At 38.4% G+C, this 20,188-nt stretch overlaps 1 protein-coding gene across 1 annotated transcript in view; it reads right to left on the bottom strand.

The window, feature by feature from the left end:
* NTRK3 (neurotrophic receptor tyrosine kinase 3) overlaps positions 1 to 20,188 on the bottom strand; it is a 588,664-nt gene that overhangs the window by 35,987 nt on the left and 532,489 nt on the right. The window contains exon 15 of the mRNA XM_018556369.1: positions 5,576 to 5,819. Coding sequence (XP_018411871.1) covers positions 5,576 to 5,819 — 244 coding nt within the window. The remainder of the gene's footprint in view (positions 1 to 5,575; positions 5,820 to 20,188) is intronic.

Genomic DNA, 20,188 nt, shown 5'->3' with positions numbered 1-20,188 from the left:
GCCAAATGTCTCCCAGTGGCAGGAGTTCGTCACGTGCGGGCGGATCGACGGGTATCGTTTTTTTTTTATTTCAACTAGCCGGCATCATCGTGCACAACATTGGACATTGCATTTGACCCTTGGATTATATCGGTGGACCAATTTTGAGGATTTAAATTTTTTTATTAAAGGACTTTTTGTTTTGTTTTTCAATTAAAGGATTTTTTCTGAAAGTGTGGTTTCTTTATTTACATTTTTCTTTAACCCTTTAGTGGGTGAGTAGCTGTACAAGTACCCCCTTACTCATTCACAAGGGGTGCAGCATCTGGGTGCCCCTTTATGAAATGGGGTACCCCGATGCAAATAAGCCCCCCTGCCCGCAGACCCCCACAACCACTGGGTCAGGGTTGTGGCAGAAGAGGCATGGGGATAAGGTGACTTTCTGGGGGGGGGGCATGGAAAAGCACCCTCTCAATGCTGAGGGCATGTGGCCAAGTATGGCAGTCGCTCGTCTATCCCTGTTTCACGCCCTGCCAAGTCTGTGCTCGTAATAAGGGTCTGGTTGGGAATTTTAAGGGACTCCACATCTGTTTTCCTGTTTTTTGGGGTTGGGGTTCCTCCTTAAAATTTCTAACTGATCTAAAGGGCCTGGTATGGATTTTGGGGGGGAACCCCACACCTCTTTTTAAAGTTTTTAACTTGGGGTCCATCCTAAATTACCTAGGAGACCTAAAGAGTCTGGTGTGGATGAGGAGGGGGGCCCCATGCCATTTTTATACTGTTACTCTGCTTTTTAGAACAAAGCCATTTTAAAAAGACAGCACAACAAAATACATTTTATAATCAAAATGAAAAAAAATCAGCCCTGGCAGTACATTAACGTAATTTGAAAGTGCAAAAACACAGGAAAAGGCACACCACACTATGGGGCAGGACACTCAGGAAATAGTGATTCCATTTTTTTTAGCAGTCCCTTGGGGTGTCGTAGTCAGGAAAATTTGCCATATTACTTTTAATGACATTTTGTTTTTTTCATTATTATTGCAGTAGAACAGCACACTATAGAGAGCATTCTGCTGTTAAAAGAAATAACATGCAAATGTTGATTTAGTGGAATAAAATATAAAATAGCCTTTGTCTGAAATTTCTGTTCATGTAATGGATAACTTTTTGAATAATCTACCAGCAGGCTGTGAGTCAGAACAGCCTAATCGTGCACATTTCACTTCTAAAGTAACATGACGGACAGGGGACAAAAAAAAACATTTGAATGTAATCTAAAAATCTGCTGGAAACAATTAGCACTATTTAGAGGAAAATACATCAGGTAGCACCCAGGAGACAAGATGCTTTATAGAACAAAGTTTCCACGTAGTCCATGCTCTGCAGTGTAATAGTGCGTTGAATGTATGGAGAAAATGATAAAGAGACCCCTAGGGGAATATACAAAAGGAAGGATGAAACTCAATGTGAAATAATTTGGCTGAGTCAAGTTTCATTAGTCCGGGGGGACTAATGCAGCTACTTCAGTTTTGAAGCATTAACAATCCGGCACAGGCCACTTTTGCTAATGTCCATTCAGGATCACCCTGCAGGGACTCTGATGGAGAGGATAGTCATCCTTTTAATTACCAAATCATTTAATGTTCTACTACACTTCTCAAACATACGGGATTTCTCTCAAACATCTGCACTTATAAAAGAAATGAGGCCTAAGAGATCTCAGCTTGTTCCATATGGCTTCTTCTAGTACAGAGCACATCGGGGCTAAATATTTAAAAGTATCATAACTGGAGCATTTCTGTTTATTTTTCATGTGTTGCACTGACTGTTTGTTTACAACGTAATGACTTTTAACATTTTGTATTGCACAAGTGTTTTCTAAATAGATGCACAAATGTTTTCTAAATAGAATAACGTGGAGTGTGGTTAATTTAATACATTAGATTAGTTAACATGCTCCTTCTTCAGACAAAAATATCATAATGTCTGTTGAACAGGTGAACATCTACTAAGAGACTTGCACTCTAGTAGTATGGTGTATGGTGACCCTGCATCCTGCTGTTCGGACTTCCTGTCTTTTCTTTGACAATGAAGGTGGCCTTAGACATGATGATCATCCTGCTGGTTTGGGAAACCATACATATAAGCATTAAAAGAAATGTTAAAGGAGAACTATGAGGTGAGTGCTTTTCACTCACCTCATAGTTCTAGCTGACCTGTGACAATGAGACTGTCACAGGTCGGCTCAGTAGATCGGGAGGTGAGCGAACACATACCGGGTTCGCTCGCCTCTCGATCCTGTCATGGCTCTCTGCCGTGACAGGGGGAGGGGCTGGATTCCCCTCTCCCCGCTCCAATCTGCCAGCGCTGACTGGCGGAACGGACGGGGGAGGGGGCGGGGACAGCTGGCTCTGCCTCTACATAGGCAGAGCCAGCTGTCACTGGCAGCTGGGCAGATCCCGTCATCTACGTCGGGATCCGCTCCGGCGTCTCAGTATACCGCGAGCTGTAGCTGGCGGTATACTGAGCCTAGGGTGACGGGAGGACGCTAGTTTGTGTCCTCCCATTACCCTAAGGAGAACTATGGGGAAAAACACTGACCCCATAGTACTTCTTTGAGCTCCTCTGGCAAACAGATTGTGGGGGAAACAGAAGTCAGTATTATTCAGTCGCTTTCTCAGTAACAGAAGCATCTAGGAATGCTTCTCTTCTTACTTCTGCAGGGATAAATGTGTGCATTTTAACATTTACAATACACACAAAAAAAATCAACAACCCACTAATGTATATGGTCAGCTTAAGAATGAACAGAAGGTTAATCTTTGCAAGCTTTACTTGAAGAAAAAGCCATTTAGATCCATTTTCTGTTACATTGAACTGAACTACAACTACTAAGCCCAGGACTTCTTAAGTACTCTCTGTTTATTCCTTTTTATTTTACTGTTGTTATCTCTGTCTCTCTTTGGTAACATCTTTTACTGTATATTTTTACCTGCACCTCTCTTTTGTTAAAGGACTATTATAAAAATTGTTAAGTTTAAGACTATGCTCTAAATAAGAACTTAAAATATCCTTGTCTCCATGTTACCAAGTGCTACTGTATAGTGAAACCTGTCATATTCCTGTCTGAAAGATCAGTGGTATCAAAGCCCTTGTTTAGGTTTTTAAATTATCACAGCATTTGCTGAGAACGGTGCATGTTTCCATTAAAACACGTGGTGGCAGATACTATTGTGTGTAAGGGTTAACTGCAGAGTTAACCAACCCTAGTGACGATCTGCTGGCCTGAGATTGGTGTCATGTGAGCTGGGAAATCTCTGTGCAGGATGAGGCTGGGAGTGGTATCGCCACATTCTTGTGATGGCTCGGTCGGTTCAAAACTGCATATAGTCATGTGTTATTGATGTACAGACCGGCAACTTAATCGCAAATGGCACCCCAAATGAAACACACATCTGCCTCATGTTGATATGCGACAAACGCAAAAAAAAGATACATACAAAGCTTGCAGTTTAAACTACTGCATTGGCCTCTTTGCCACATTTGTTGCATGTACGGTATCCAATTGAAATTAATCAGCTGATGTGCTGCAAAACAGGCATAAATACGTAACGTGTGAATGGGGCCTAAATACTTGATAAAACAGAGTGCACAAAAACATGTCAAAATCACAACCCCATATCCCCTGAACAACCTACCATCCCCACATCCCCAGTTCTTCCCGAAAAATTCAAAATATAGGCATAAGGTATGTGTTTGATAGAAACTACCTATCGTCAGGAGAGTACATTAGCAGTTGAATAGGCAGTGAATAAAAATAAATAAGGCAGGTTTTATCTTGAAATAAAAGTTAGAGTGTTTTATCTGAGACAATAGCCACAAATATTGTCTAGTAGCTGGACAGTATGTATGCAGCTTGGTTATGCTACAATGTAAGAGGGAAATAAAAAGCAGGTCTTATCTTGAAACAGAAATCAGAGTGTATAATTTCAGATAAAATAGCCACAAATAGTATACAGTGGCTGGATAGTATGTAAGCATCTTGGTAAAGCCGTAATGTAAAAAGGAGAGAAAAGTCACCTTTCTGTTTTGAAATAAACAACAGCCAAAAATATTTTACAGTGACTGAATAGTATGTAAGCAGCTTGTATGTAAGAGTGCCATCTAAGAGTTAGAGATGAAGCAGGTTTAATTATGCAATGAACATTAGGGTGTATTATTTGACAAACAGACACAAATATTTTACATTGGCTGGACAGTATGTAGCCAACATGAGAGGGCTTCATGTAAGAGGGAGAGATGAGGCGTGTTTATCAGAGACAATAGCCATAAATATTGTACAGTGGCTGCACAGTATGTAGCAACTTGGTAAGGTGGAAATTTAAAAGTTAGAGATAAGGCAGGTTTTATCCTGAAATAAACATTAGAATGTTCTATTTGACAAACAATAGCCACAAATATTGTACAGTGGCTGAACAGTATGTAAGCACTTTAGTTATTTCAAAATATAAGAGGCAGCAATGAGGTTTTATCTTGAAATAAACATTAGAGTGCATTATCTGAGAGACTAAAGCCATACATATTTTTGAGTGCCTGAGCATTGGAATATGCTGCAAACCTAGAGACAGAAAGCAGTAATTCCTCCACAGGAAAAATTAAAAAATGTGTCAGCTGAGATCTAGCTGCATAAACATTGTACACCTTTATAGTGCTGAAGTACTGGAATAGGCTAAAACATGGAGACACAGAGCAGGATTCACCGTACAGCTAACATTATAAATTTGTTAGTTCCAGATGCAGAAACATTGCTTGCCACCTTTACAGTGGCGGAACACTGAAATAGGCCACAATTTTGGAGACAGAAAGCAGGATTTATCCTGGCTCTTTAACTGGGTCTTAATGCCAGGTGGCAAAGGCTGCTGTGATCATGTATCCATTGTGAATGGCTGTCACTGTGGCCCTGCCACCTCCCAATAATTTACAGTGACCAGGAACTGTGAGTGACATCTCAGTGAGACGCAGTAAAAAGGGTCTCAGAACACAACAGAGTAGCCCTATGTACACGTTTATGAATCAGCCTGGTGTTAATACCCACACATCATGCTGTTGCATATATGCAATACATTTGTGAAAAGTGGTTACAGCAATTTGTTCTGATTTCGTAGTGACAGATTTGGTCATATAAGAATGAATATGTAAAAAATCCCATGCCCTTTACGTTTGACCTCCTGGCAAAAAAAAACCTAGCAGTTCCAGATCAGAGAAAAGCAGTAGAAAAGAGTTATAGCTGGAGTTGTGCTTTACATTTCCATGCTTTTATAATTTTATCATGTAGTAGATGTTTTGTACAGAACTTCTATACACTATGGTAGACATTTGGGCTTAATTAAAAGAACATTACCATATGCAAAGTGTTTAAACCATAGCAACCAATGAACTTTGTTTGCATTTTATATGTTTTCTAATAAACTGAAAAATGATCAGTTTGGCTGTAATGGAAAATGGCTTAAAATTAGGCAATCTTTTGCACTGTGTTGTACTTCTTTTTTTGAGTAAGCTTGATTCTAACATGAAATGCTAAGAGTATCCTCACCCTGTAGTAGTCTGTACTGTAGACATCTCTCGACATGCCAAAGTCTCCAATTTTAACTTGCAGGTTTGCTCCCACTAAGCAGTTCCTTGTGGCCAGGTCTCGATGTACAAAATGCTGAGATGCAAGGTAGACCATTCCTGAAGCAATCTGTGTGGAAATATTTAGCATCTGTGACAGGCCCATGTCTCCTTTCATCTGTCTTGGCTGCCCATCAACAAGGATCATAGCATCAGGTCCATGAGCTCTGAAAATACAAAACATTTTTGGACAGTAGTAAAGATACCTTATACAATAATACTCTTGAAAAATGATAAAATGGATAGTGTTCCAATGTGGTGTATTACATTTGTTGGAGTTAATGGACAATAATACATTTTTATAAACATTATTAGCCTGAGAACCTAAAGCAATCACATGTAGTAAATAACACTTTTGTTAAAACTTTAAATAATATCTGCAATAATACCTTTAGCCTATTCCTAACCATTACAGTAAACATTAGTCATTAACCAGAAACAGTTTAATTGTGCATACAATAAAAAAACATGTATGAACGGAAGGTATTCTTCAGTGAAAGCCACATTTCAGAATGATAAATAAATCCAGATATATGATCAGCTGAATTCATAATATTTTCACTGTGCCATTAGAATTTACCCTCACCCCTACCCTGCCTCCTATGTCTTCCTATTGGTTTATTATTAAAATGGGTTGACTCATTATTCAATAAGAAGTCTCAGGATGTAAGGCAGAGTAAGAAGAATAATCGTTTTACAGTGCCTAGATCGTGCAAGATCACAGAACCAAAAGAAACTTTACTTTAGGTATAAATATTATTATATTCATGCATGATAAATATTTTACTCTTTTACACATTATTTCAGTACAGCGTTCCATGACGGAATAAATGTCAGTCAAAGTACCGCAGCACTGAATACTGAAAAATGGCCTGGATGGGAAGGGGGTTAGGGGGTTTAACACCGCGGATGTCAACTGGTTAAGTAGTTGTGAGGTACTAGTGCTTTCCAAATACTTTTAATATGAGATATAGGGACCCTAATCTTCTGTCTAAATCAAGACAGCTCTGAGCTATATGTGTAAGCCCAAGTTGCAATAGATATTTATCCAAGAATGTGTTTGTCACAGCTGATAAACCCTGGAGTGTAAAATTGTATTTATGTTTTCTTTTCACTGATGAAGAATTAACCTTTATGAATGTGTATTATCTTGTAAACACATAACTATGTTTCCTAGCTATTTTTCTTAATTTTTATTCAACCTTGATAGATTTAGGTGAAAGACAACCTTCAGATCTAAATGAAATGTAAATAGAGAATGACTGGGGTGAATACATCAGGTGAATGAAAATCTACTTTTTGAGTGCACATCAATCTACTGCGTAAGGTTGATTAAAGAAAGAATATGTAGAGGAACGGCATGTATTACTTAATTTTGTTGCATCTATTTGCTGCTACTACTGTAAGGATTAATCCATTTACCCACATTAAATGATGCTGAGGTCAGATGGGATCTGTCACGGTGACCAAACAATCAATTACTTCTATTACTGACAAATGCTGCAACTGTCAGTTTTGTGAAATAAATATCACACTTTATTATCCCTATCAACTATATTGAATAATTGATCATTTTAACAACATTGATACAAGTTTAGTTACCCCTGCCATTTCCGACCTTAATCTAATTTAAGTCTAAATGACTTGGATGAGGTCAAAACTGTAGTATGTAGAAGAACCGTATAGGTGACAGTAAAACTACCTTTAATAAAAAGATCATCAAGGGCAGACTTTGACATGAATATTTCCTCCTGACTCCTGTGAAGCTCTTCTTCAAATGCATGGCTTGGTGTTTAACGTAGCATGCCATTTGTCATTTAAAAGTAACGATAAAGTTTTCTTCAATAGCGATTACATTAATTAAATTGTAGAGAAATAAATATCCAAAAAATGGTTAAACAAAGTGTATTAAGATCCCATATTTTCTTAAAATGATATGGGTGAGAAATATTTGTTTATCTGGTAACCAGATAAAGGGTTCTGAAAATGATGTCCACTTTCCAGTACCTTAAAGTCTCTTTTAGAACTCCATAAAAAAACAACAAAAAAAAGCATTAAAGTGACAAATAAAGTGAAATATGTTATCTTCAGGCTTTGCTTTCTGGGCAGATTAGATGCTGTGAGCACAGTAGGCCACAGGACTGCAGGTGTGGTCAAACATGCAGAGACAATTTGGCAGCTTGATGATATTTTTTTCTTTATTGATAGTGACATAAACATGCATGATCAGATCATCTGAACATACATGCTTATTTTAATAGAAACAGGATGAGGGCTTATCTTGGTGAAAAATAGCATTTAGTTAAAATACCCAAAAGCCACAGAAAAAAAGTACTTTAGAGCAAATCTGCTAGTCTGTCAGCCAGATTGGCTTCCTGAAAACAGCATCTACACCTTTATCGGACACATTAACCTGATGTAAAATTATACAATTCATCATTTCACAGACTTATGTTAATCTTGCCTCACGCATTACAAACTTATTTTACAATCTCCATTAGATTTACCAAGAACCATGTATTGCGGAGGCCTAACTGATTAAATATAACTCAGAAAGGGTTATTTAAATAAAGTTGTATTTTTAGCAAAATAAACACTAGGCCAGCCAGTTTGGTCCTCTTGAGCTAATGTGATCTAATCTGTACCCATCCCAGGTGCTTACTTCAATAGCACGGCCATTGCCTGTTCTAAAGTTTACAGACTCTCTCGCAGAAATACTGTTTACTATTGACTATGCCCATAGTGAACCAAAATAGACTTGTAGAGGCCAGCAACATTTACAGTGCCACTGGTCAGTTACTGAGGTAAGTGAGCAGCTGGGCTTGGGGAAAGGGTGTAATGCAGATTAGTTTGGGAGGGCTAGGGAGGGTGGGTTTTGTTAGAGGTAACAGATGTTGCCAGTTTAAGGTGAACTGTATTGCCCTGCACTATTATGTGTAAATATACAGTATATTGTACATAGCTATAGACACATACAGTAGTGCAGTTTTAGCAGTACAGTGGTGATACATATGTCATTGCTTAACAGAATTGCACTTGTAAAGTCCACAAACTCTACTAGGAAATCTCATTGCTGATTTGCTTCCAGATATCCCTAGGGTTCCTCTCAATCTCCTAAGATATTGCTAGGGTATTTCATACAAACAAGCACTCTCTAAAAACTGTACAAACCAGGGAACATGCTGAGATATTACCAAAGACATCCCACATAATAAATCAAAAATCTCTTCATGACAACGTGTCAATGTTTTCTTTTATTTTATACGTTCACCCATCATAAACCCATTTCTCATAGAAGGAGCAGATTGAAACTGCACTGAGCATGCTGTAACATGCTTTTAGTACACAAAGCAAACTGCTTTTGTCAGCAGTAAGAAAACACATAGCCGCAGTCCATGTTTATGTGACAAGGCACATTCATATGTTTGTTTTAGAGAGTGCTATACTCTGTGCTCCAAGTAGAAAGTAAGATGAGAGACACCAATTGCCTTTTAATGATTGGAATTACAATCGGCAAGGAATAAACATCTTGTCCAGACATTATTTCACATGAGATCAGTTAGGCAGGGTCTCTATTTAAACTGTAAATGTGGTTTATTTAATTTACTGAATTATTCTACAGTTTGTTTATGTACAAAAAAGAACAAAAAGCGAATTCACTGCTTCTGTATTTCACTGACCACTGAACCAACTGCACAGCTGAACCACTGAACACAACTCCTAGATAGCTGAAGAATGTACAAGATCAGCACATTCAATCAGTCAAATAAAAATAAAATCCATATTTACTGAAAATCCTAAGAACTAAAAATCCCACTGACATGATTTAGCCTATCCTGTATTCAATCATAGTCATAATTCAAATGATCTGACGTGCTGATCTTGTACATTTTACAGTTTCATATATGTATGTTTTACTGCCATACAACACACAGGCACAGAGGTTAAACAGTAGTCCTACATTTTAATGAGCTGAAGCCCTTGGTGGCTGTGTATCGAAATCAAATAGAATGTCATGTATAGTAATCTTTTAGGTTGATAATGCTTAAGTTCAGAAATGGATGAAATGATTAAAAGATACGAACTAAAACATAAAATGAATGCATTATATATTTTTTTCTTTATATAGTTAATAATGTCATTATTAAATAATAATGTTTTAGGAAATTATTTATTTTTAGTTAAAAATATTACATATAAATTAATATTTATATTTCCACAGGCAGCCAGCAGGTAGAGCTTTTAGCTCCTTTTCACATTTTTTGTTTATCTTTACTACCTGCTGTTTGCAGAGCTTTAAACACAGAAAAGAATAAGTCATAGGACTAACTCATCCATTACTGTATGGCAGAGTGCCTGAAAGGGAACATCATGTGCTATAGTTTATGCAAAAATATTGTGTTCTCTATAACACCAACCAAACCTGTTCTTTTTGTTTTGGATACAGTGGGAAAGAGTTAGAAGCCATGGCAGATCTAAAGTGCTATATGTGCCCCATAAAAAAAAAATATATATATATTTTATTTCCCTTACACATGGTAGACTATTAAAAGTAAACACAGTAATATAATAACCAGCCTCAACCCTAATGACATCCAGCAAGGAAATTATGTCTAAGTGCATATTTATTACAATCTCAGTTTTATTTACAAGAAAAGGTTGAGGTGAGCTAGACCCATGGATTGCACAAAGGGGTTCAAAGCAAAGGATAGATGTTGAAAATATAAACAACCTGTTTAAAAATTGCTAAAGTGCATTGTTTGTATCAGGCTCATTTTACTACTTTTTAGTTGAGAATTCAATGCTATGATGCTTAGTTATTGGCTATTGAATACAATAATATGATGTTCAATATCATATTAAATGGAAGAGATGTCTCCTGCTGAAAATTAATTTAATAGCAACTGCAGAGGCTTTCACCTAACTGCAATATAGAAAAGTCTATTAATCAGTGGCCACAAATTACTCCACTGTCACAGAGCTGAAGGCAAGCGTAATGGTTGGTATGGGTGTCTTGCCTTGGAAACACTATATTAAGCACTTTGCTTCATTTTATTGGCTAGCAAAGTCAGAGAGTGATACATTCAATGGTAGAGGTGAAATAAATCACTTGATTATAATTCTAGGTGAAGCAGATTGAAGGACATAATCTGTTATGGCTCAGAAATGCAAAATTTCATTTATAAGTAAGTGAATTAATGGAAATGTCTTAAAGCTAATCTGCAGGGTTAGACCTTACATACTAGATATACTAGAGCACTAAAAGCTGGCACTTGGCATGCATCTGTAGCGTCCAAAGGACTTCAAATCACCTGACATAGAAGAGATGTAATGTGGCAACAAGCTGGCATATTTATGTTTGCCAACTGTTCCTTATTATCAGCAACATGCTTCACTTTAATTAAATTGGTATTGTACTATTCTCCCATTTGTTTAAAACTAAACCCCCCAGATAATAATAATGGAATCTGAACAGGAATCAGTCACAGGCATGATGATGTTTAATGTAACATCTTCAAGCTTTTGAACTAAACTCTCGTTCCTTGTTCTATAATTTGGAGTAGGATTGTTGGCAAGCTTAGGAATGGTATGCAAAGGTTTTAGATAAAATATTCTCTTTGCTTAGATTCATTACTGTAAAGTAATGAAGTTTGTCATAGGTGAAATAAAAAAGCTAAAAGCCGCAGCAGGTAACTAATAGTATAGGATGTGCGTACATAGTTGATGCTGCAGGTCATCTTCCCTGAGCCTCTTGCTGTTTGCCCGCTTTTTGGCAGTTAATATTAGGAAGAATCCCCTTACTTCCAACCCAAATTATCATGCCTGGTGTAAGGGTCACCTATCAGCATGCTCCAACAATGTTTTTTTGGGTGATGGGGGTATACAGCAAATGCAAATTGCTATTTACATACAAATGTAAAGAGGCCTGGGGTAGCTCTGCGATGAGACTTTCTGTAACAACAGGTATCTGTTTAAAGGATTACATTAACTTGTACTAAATGCAGAAAGCTAAATGCATAAATGAAATGCTTATACTGTATGTGAATCTGTCCTAATATTTATCAGTGTCTAGAGCTTACCGAAGTACATGGTATTCCCGCTGTTTTTTTTTTTTTCTTTCAAATCTGACAAATTACTTGTGAATAACAATATATTTACTTTAACAGAGTGTATTGTTTTTTTTTTAAAGAAGGCTTTGTGTATCAAATTATGGCTGTGAAATATATATAATGCAACCAGATTAACATTTTTCAATTTAAGTGAGTTTGAACTTTTGCTAACTTGAATTGATTACTAGAGTGTTTCTGCACCCTCATCACACTTATCAAATAAGGCAGTGCAAAAAACAATGAGTACATACAAAGGGCAATATTACCCACAGCAGCGGCATTTCAGACCATTGTGGTCAAAAAAGTTAGGAAATTACTTCTGGTCACTTTGTTAAGTGAGCAGCTTCTACTACTTTATTAAATCAACCCTATTGACTCTGTTTCTTTGTAAAAACCTTAGGATCTTTTACTATGGACTGATTTTACTATGGACTTAGGCAGCTGTTCCAGGATAAGCAGAAATTAGGTTTGTTGGTACATTTGAGAATTCAGGGAACTGAGCTGAGTTGTCCTAACAAATTCTTTGCTGTATTTGCTATCTTGAGTCAACATCTACTTGTATTACCTAAATTAAAGTAACACGAGGCCAGCATCACTTTATTAAGTTGTCTATATACACATACAGTATATACATATAACTGATTTACCTTACCAAAAAAATAAATTTGGGCCAGAATAAACTAAACTCAGGCAACATTTGATCTGTTGTTGCGGCATACTCCTTGACAACTGCGTTTCTTTTTTCTTCATTTTTAGCAACAGATTGCATACTTTAAACGTCTAAAGGAAGCAAATGACACATTTTGACAATACGCAGATGCCACACATCTCAATGTCTTCACAAGGATTGAGTTGGGGTGCTGTTCAATTTTTAATCAAGAAAAATAGAGTGTCTGTATAACTGTGTAGTTAGACAGCTTTAGTGTAGTGAGATGTACTCCATCTGTATGTATAACAAGAGCTGTAAAGGGATAAAAAAAGAAACAAACTATCTAGAACACCTCTATGTTCTTCAGAAGTACAGAGCCAAGTTTATCTTATAGAATGTGGAATTGCATTAGTTTTGAAAAGACAAATGCAGTTGCTGTCTCCAACTTTTACCATTATCTGCAATGCAGAAAGTGATAGCACAGTGGAATAGTATAACACTGCAAAGCATTGACACTTAACACAAGCCCATCTCTGATGTTTGTCAGTTTAGGCCATACATTTCAACATTGCAACAAGAAAACATAAAGCAATTTTCCAATTTTAACCAGATTAGAATGGATTTAGAGATGTAACATACTTTATTGCAAGTTATATTACTTTTGAGAACTAACAATTAGGGAATTTACTAGGGATGCACCGATACCACTTTTTTAAGACCGACTATGAGTACCGATACTTTTTTCAGGTACTCACCGATACCAATTACCGATACTTTTTCTTAGAGGGACAGGTTACATTTTTTCTAAAGCAATACAAAATCATGATTTTAGGTCAGTTTCTTAATATTATGAAGAACATGAACATGAAATGAAATGAATATTTATCATGCCATTGCTAACTAAGGCTTGTATCCCCCTAGTGGCGAAAATAGATGAGCACATGCCCAGAACAGTGTATTATTGTATAGTGTGGCACGGCTATATCCAATTCTGCATACCTGGTTTTATATTATAAGAACTGGCAAATACTTGGTATTAACCCAAATTGTCCAAAGGCAACATTGTAAAAGCCTGTACAGGTTATCAATTTAGAGTTAACTCTGAATAATGGCTCAACGTTGATTGCTCTTACTTTGACATTTGCAGTAATACCCAACATCTATGGCACAATGTTGTTTTCATATGTAGGTGCCCCTGATACATGCGTCTACCTTCATATGTGCTTGTATGCAAGGGGGGGCTTTACATTTTTTTCTGTTTTTTTAACTTTAATTATTTAAACATATTTATTTTCACTCAACTTTATTGCAGTCACAGCCCCCTATGTGATAGCATATTTCTGTTGACAGGTCCTCTTTAAGGAGACATTAGAGGTCTGTTAGATGATCAAGCTGATCAAGTACAGACAGCTCAGAAACCAGAAGTGACAAAATCCTTGTTACTTCCAGTTTCATCCATGAACAGATGTTTAATTATTTCAGAAACATTGCGCAAACGTGATGCACTGTCTGTACTCCTTTTTTTATAGGGTACTATATAAGGGGGAAAAAGCAGGCAGATTACATAACTAAATAAAAAACTGAGGTTTTTTTCAGAGGCCAGGCAGTTTATAATTAAGGATCACTGTTAGGCCACACAATTTCAAAGAGAATATATACACCAATATTCTTCATTGAGGCAGTTCAAATAGGCTGAAAATAACGAGACAAACAGCATGATTTAGCCTGCATCAACCAAAAAAAAATCACTCTGAGGAGAAACATGTGAAAACAGTAAGGGGGTTATTCACTAAGCTGCCGAAGGCAGCCAATTGAGTAACCAAGCCTAATGCCGTTCATCTATTCACTTCAGACCTGTACAATACAGAGATAGTGTCACTGATGCCACCATTGTTCTGGCAAACCATTTGGGTTACTTCTTCAAATGGTGACAACACGTTGCATGTGTCCTTAATGGGTTGTCTCTGATGTTAAAAAAAATCAAATCCTCTTAGCATGTTGTCATGCCAGCCAAACACAAGCTAGGTATATTCTTCTGAAGTGGATACACACTCTTATAGCCTGGCAAGGCATGTGTATGAACTTTCCCTGTTAAAGTGCGAACAGCAGATTGGTACCATCATCACGCATGACCTTTCAAGGCACAAGATAGCATGAGGTTAGTCACATCTGGGCTTGCCCCTGCAGAACTGGCAGCATTTCTGGCCCAGCATGGCTCTTGTCCCAGGCATACCAGCTGCAAAACAGTATGGCAGAATTTTGCCTGAGCATTGCATAGCCTTCTGGTCACTTGGGGGAGGGGGGATAGAGTTTACTGATCTGTCACTGTCGTAGCGAGGCCCACCCTCCACTATGGGGAGTGGACCTGGGCATACCATTGACCTGCATCCTTGGAGGAATGCCATTCTGAGGAATATGGCGGCTGCTCCCTCCACTTCTCTGCAAGCTGCTGCTCTGAACAAACTTTTTCTTTGCTGATGTTGTGGTAGCTGCAGCAACATCATCACTGTGAATTGGATCCTTGTGCCTGTTGTTCTATCTCCCTCTGCTCCCATTGCTCTCCCCCTTAACCACATATGAAATTAATTGCTGCACATCCTTATGCAGCTAGTGACTGAAGCTGTCCTGAAATAATTGAGCTGACTCCACCTTGCCAGTTTCTAGGGCAATGGCAGAATTAGCGGTAAATGAGGAGGAAGAACAGAGCGCATTTGCAGCTGCAGATGACTGCTGAAGGCTTATTTGGTGATAAATAACTGAATTTTGCACAGTCCCACCGTTCTTTTCTCCCCTTAGTCGTCCTAATTTATAAATACTATTGTGTTTCTTCTTAGTGTAATGTGCACATGTACACCATATACACCGGCATAATCTCAACAGCACACATTTGTATTACAAAATGTATTTCACCTGTTCTGATGAGATTGCTAAACTTAGATTTCTGTAGAAATGCTGAATGTACAAAAGTTCCCATTATGCTGTGCACAGAAAAAAAAAGAAAAAGAAAGAAACAGCAACAAAACAACATTCAACTATAATGGAATTGATAAATGACCATGTCATGTATTTAATTTGTTGTCCTAATCTTACATTTCAGGTGAATACCTTGTAAGTATAATTCAGTAGTGCTTTATTGTGAAGATCTTATGTCATTTACTTGTATATTTTCAAAACAGATACACACAGTATATAAGTTGTAGTCAATAAATCTGGCTAAAGCAGATTACTAAACAAATATCCAGTAAATCAAATCACGTAATAACCTAAAATGTAATACTGTGGCAATCTTACAGGTGATATCTATGTAGGGCCTTGAAAATAAACACTAACAAAATAACCAATAAATCTATACCATTATGTCTTAATGGTGTTAGCATGGGTCTTAGATGATTTAGGTTAAAAAGGCCTGACAAGAAATATTATTATTTTAGCCCCCACTGCAATGTGAGTTTTTTTCCTGTAAATAGGCTTCAAAGCAAAAGTTAACACAAAACATAAATGCCCCAGCTGCCAATCAGTGCAGCAAATTTCCGCTTGAACACTCCTAAAAATGTGACACTTCTGAGAATGTAGGTGATCTGCTCCCTCAGACAGGTGCCATGATTTCTTCTGCTGATCCCGGTGTGACTAAAGCAGTAGCAGTGAGGGGTCAGCAATAAGAAACAGCGATTATTTCTTGCAATTTGGAGAAGGTACCAATAATTTTGTCCAGTCCATTTTGGGGGTTTTGTGTGGAATGTGTCGTATTTGGCTTTTTTTTTCTTAACTTTTTTTGTGTCATACCAATACAAACAAAAGAAATAAACATGAGAATCGCTAAACACTTGTAAATGCAACAATGATCTGTGTGAATATTTTGGCCATGACTATATTTCCTTATTTTAAGGTTGAAATTAAGAAAGCAGTATTGTCTTAGCATTGACCACTATGTGATCTGCGAGTGAAATTGTAAATCCCAGCTGACATGCACCAGCGACTGTTAAGTATTTTATTAATCTTTATTGGCTATTTAACAGTTGTAAGTAGCTGCTTACCAATCACATTTTCTATTCTCTGATTAAAATGATCTCACCAGTCACACAGATCTTACAGATATAGCTTGCTTCTATTTAACATAAACTGAAAAAGTGTTTTAAGTCTAACTAAAAAAAAGGGTCAAGCTGAGTATTTCCTATGGTTTTGCTCCATTACTCTGCCCAAAATTACTATTACAGCATTTAACAACTCAGTGTCTTTTCCAAAAGAGGATATGGTGGCCTCCTAAAAGACTATAAAATGAATTTGTCTGAGTTTAATTGTGACTTTCAATAAAAATTGGAAAAGCAGTAAAATGGAAGAAGCTCACTTTATAACCAGCTTCTCTTGGAACAGCATCATAAATAAAGTTCCAGAGGTTTTATTGCAGTTCATTGTGCCTTGTGGAGAAAACATTGAACAATAAAGGTGACCGATGCAGCAGGGAAGTCATTTTAATTTTAAACTGTCGACCATGTGGGTGATTAAATGCTCTGGAGGTCTTCTGGGACGATGCTTCACAAGGTCCCAGCTACTGTCCACATTAGAAAACTAGACAGTTTCAGGCAGGGATGTCAAAAGCTGAAGGAAATTATTAATGTGAAACAAGAGATGGAATGCAAGTGAAACATCAGTGAAAGGAAGCAAAATACATAACCTGCATATGATTACAGAGCGTTTCCTAAAGGTGTAAGTTTGTCACACAAAACTCTCAAAATATTGTCAAGAATACACATGATTAATTTTGAGAAATGCAGATTGTACATAGGAGGCATACAAAACACATATTAAACCAACGAATCACCATGATACATATCCTTACTGTATTGCATGTGCCCCTTCATTTGATGCCATGATATGTGGTACTACAATTTGGATCTGGAGATAAGATAATGATGAGCTAGATAAGGAAGTATGGATCCCATAACTCACGTGATATTATTTTGATAAAGTGTAGTTAAGTGCATAGCGCTTAACTTTAAAAATTAAAATAAGTGTTTCAGTTAAGTGGAAAGATGGGGTCAAGTGTAAGCATTAGGGTAACTGTTAAGGGTACATCTTAAGCATTACAGGAGGAACCGTCACTCTGAATTGATACATAACCGTTTCCCTTTAGGTCTTAAGTTAAAGGTTAAATGTTAGGGTAGGTTTCTCAGGGTCAAGAGACACTTTCAATTTCAAGGGATAGGTTAAATGTTAAAGTTAGTGGGAAGGACAGGCTAAGTATTAGGGTGATGATACGTGTTAAAGAAGCTGCTATACAAGAGTACATACTCCACAATACTACTCCAGACATGCCACCTGTCACACTTTGGGAAGCGCACAAACCAGTCATAAGAAGCACGTGTATTCGCATAGCATCGACCCTTAAAAAACAAAGAATAGCCCTCCTGCAGGACCTTGAAACAAAATTCAATGACGCCTCCAGAGTGTTCAGATTAACCCTTCCCCAGCTCACAAGCACATCCTAGAAAAGGCCAGATGTGAACTCAACCTCATACTGGCAAGCTTCGCTGATAAAAGTCTTCGTAGGACCCAACACAAATTTTACCTCCAAAGTAATAAACAAACGGCCCTCCTAGCAAGAAGATTACGCAAAATAGACTTACACCAAAAACCCCTCCGCCTCCGCCTCTCTGACAACTCTATGTCCAGCAACCCTCACAAAGTAGTACAGGAATTTGCCACGCATCTAGCCACACTCTATAACTCCACTACCCCCTTTGATGCTCTTGCAGCCTCTAATCTGCTCTCCACAATCCACATGCCGGCAATGCCTGATTCAGCCCGCATATCTCTCGACGCTCCTATTACGGAGTTGGAAGTAGTCGCAGCGATAAAAACGCTTAAACTAAAGAAACGGCCTGGCCCAGATGGCTTCACGGCCACTTATTACAAAAAGTTCGCTGAACCTTTAGCCCCAATGTTGACAGCTGCCTTCAACGCCATACGGACAGGGTCCCAGTTCAGGGCAGAGTCCCTCTCAGTCACCATTTGCATGATCCCCAAACCAGACACAGATAACACCCACTGGGCTAATTTTAGACCAATTTCACTTCTCAACGTTGACATTAAATTACTAGCCAAAATATTAGCAACTAGACTCAATCTAATCGTCCCTGACCTCATTCACAAAGACCAGGTTGGTTTCATCCCCCGACGCCAACCAGGAGACAACGTGCGTAGAGCCTGTCTCCTCATTGAAAAAGCTAATCAGAGACACATCCCGATCATGCTTCTCTCATTAGACATGCAAAAAGCCTTCGACTCCATGTCCTGGCAATACTTGTCATTTATACTCAACAGATGGGGCTTTGGATCTGGATTCTGCACCTGGATCGCTGCACTGTATTCCAACCCTACGGCCTCGGTGAGATATGCGCGACATAGATCACACCACTTCCCCATACGGAAAGGCACCAGACAGGGCTGCCCTTTATCCCCTATCCTATTTGCCATGGGCATTGAACCCATAGCACAGCTGATTAGAGAACACTCAGACATCACAGGAATCCCCTTAGCAGGACACCATCATAAGTTATGCCTGTTTGCTGACGACATTCTGCTTTTTCCTCTCTAACCCCCTCATCTCTCTTCCTAATTTGCTACACACAGTGAACCTGTTTAGTCACCTCTCAGGCCTGCACTTAAACCCAACGAAATCAAAAGCCCTAAACGTTACATTACCCCCGCCCCTACTTGATCAGCTTAAAGCGGCATACCCATTTAAATGGGAACCATCCTCACTGAAGTATCTAGGCATACAACTAACCTCTACCTACCAGTCCTTGTTCTCTGCAAACTACCCCCCACTTTTCACTAAGCTTAGGAACCTTCTGAGGATCTGGCATACCTACCCCATCTCATGGCTAGGCAGAATTGCGGCGGTCAAAATGACCCTGCTACCTAAGTTGTTATACCCCTTTCGGGTCCTTCCAGCGCCAATACCCGCCCATCACCTCAAGGCTTTCCAGAAACGGCTTTCTGCCTTTATATGGTCACACAAAAAACCAAGAATACCACAGCAAACAATGTAACAGACCAGATGCACTGGTGGACTGGGAGTGCCGGATCTCCAGAAATATTATATTGCAGCTCAATTAGCAACAGTAACTAAGTATCATGCCACAGATGAAACTCCACTCTGGGTGTCGATCGAGGCTTTGGACTGTGACCTGTATGCCATAGATAATTTGTTGTGGATGTCACCCAAAGACAGATCCATTATCAATAGCGCCATAACACGTCAGTCCTTGCGCATTTGGGACAACTCCAAGTATTCCAGCGGCTTCCTGTCTCCACATCTGCCCATGCTCTCCTTCTTTCACCACCCAGCCTTCCCACCAGCATATGACTCCACAGCTGTCTTCCACAAATGGAGAGAAAAGGAGATTACACGCTTCTCCTCAATGTTCTCCCACTCCGCAATTTTGCCTTTCCCTGACCTCCAAACTAAATATGAGCTCCCATCCTCAGACATTTTTAGATACCTACAGGTTAAAAGCTTTATTCACGCCACTGCTAACCTGAAAGGTAATCTTTTGGCATTATCACCCTTTGAAAGAATATGCAAACATGACCCGTACTCCCCAGGAATTATCTCACAACTCTACCTGACATCCCTACAACCGACCACATCCCCGCACCACCCCTATATGGACCACTGGCAGCAAGACCTGAATCTTATGTGAAAGTGCTAACACAGCGCTATAGGTTAAGTATAGATATTTCCATAGAAATGGTAAAAAATTATATATATATA

The sequence above is a fragment of the Nanorana parkeri genome, unplaced genomic scaffold (genome assembly GCF_000935625.1).
Source record: "Nanorana parkeri isolate BGI_ZX_2015 unplaced genomic scaffold, ASM93562v1 scaffold236, whole genome shotgun sequence".
NCBI lineage: Eukaryota > Metazoa > Chordata > Amphibia > Anura > Dicroglossidae > Nanorana > Nanorana parkeri.
Note: the sequence above shows the minus strand (reverse complement) of the source record. Positions and strands in the feature narration are given on the sequence as shown.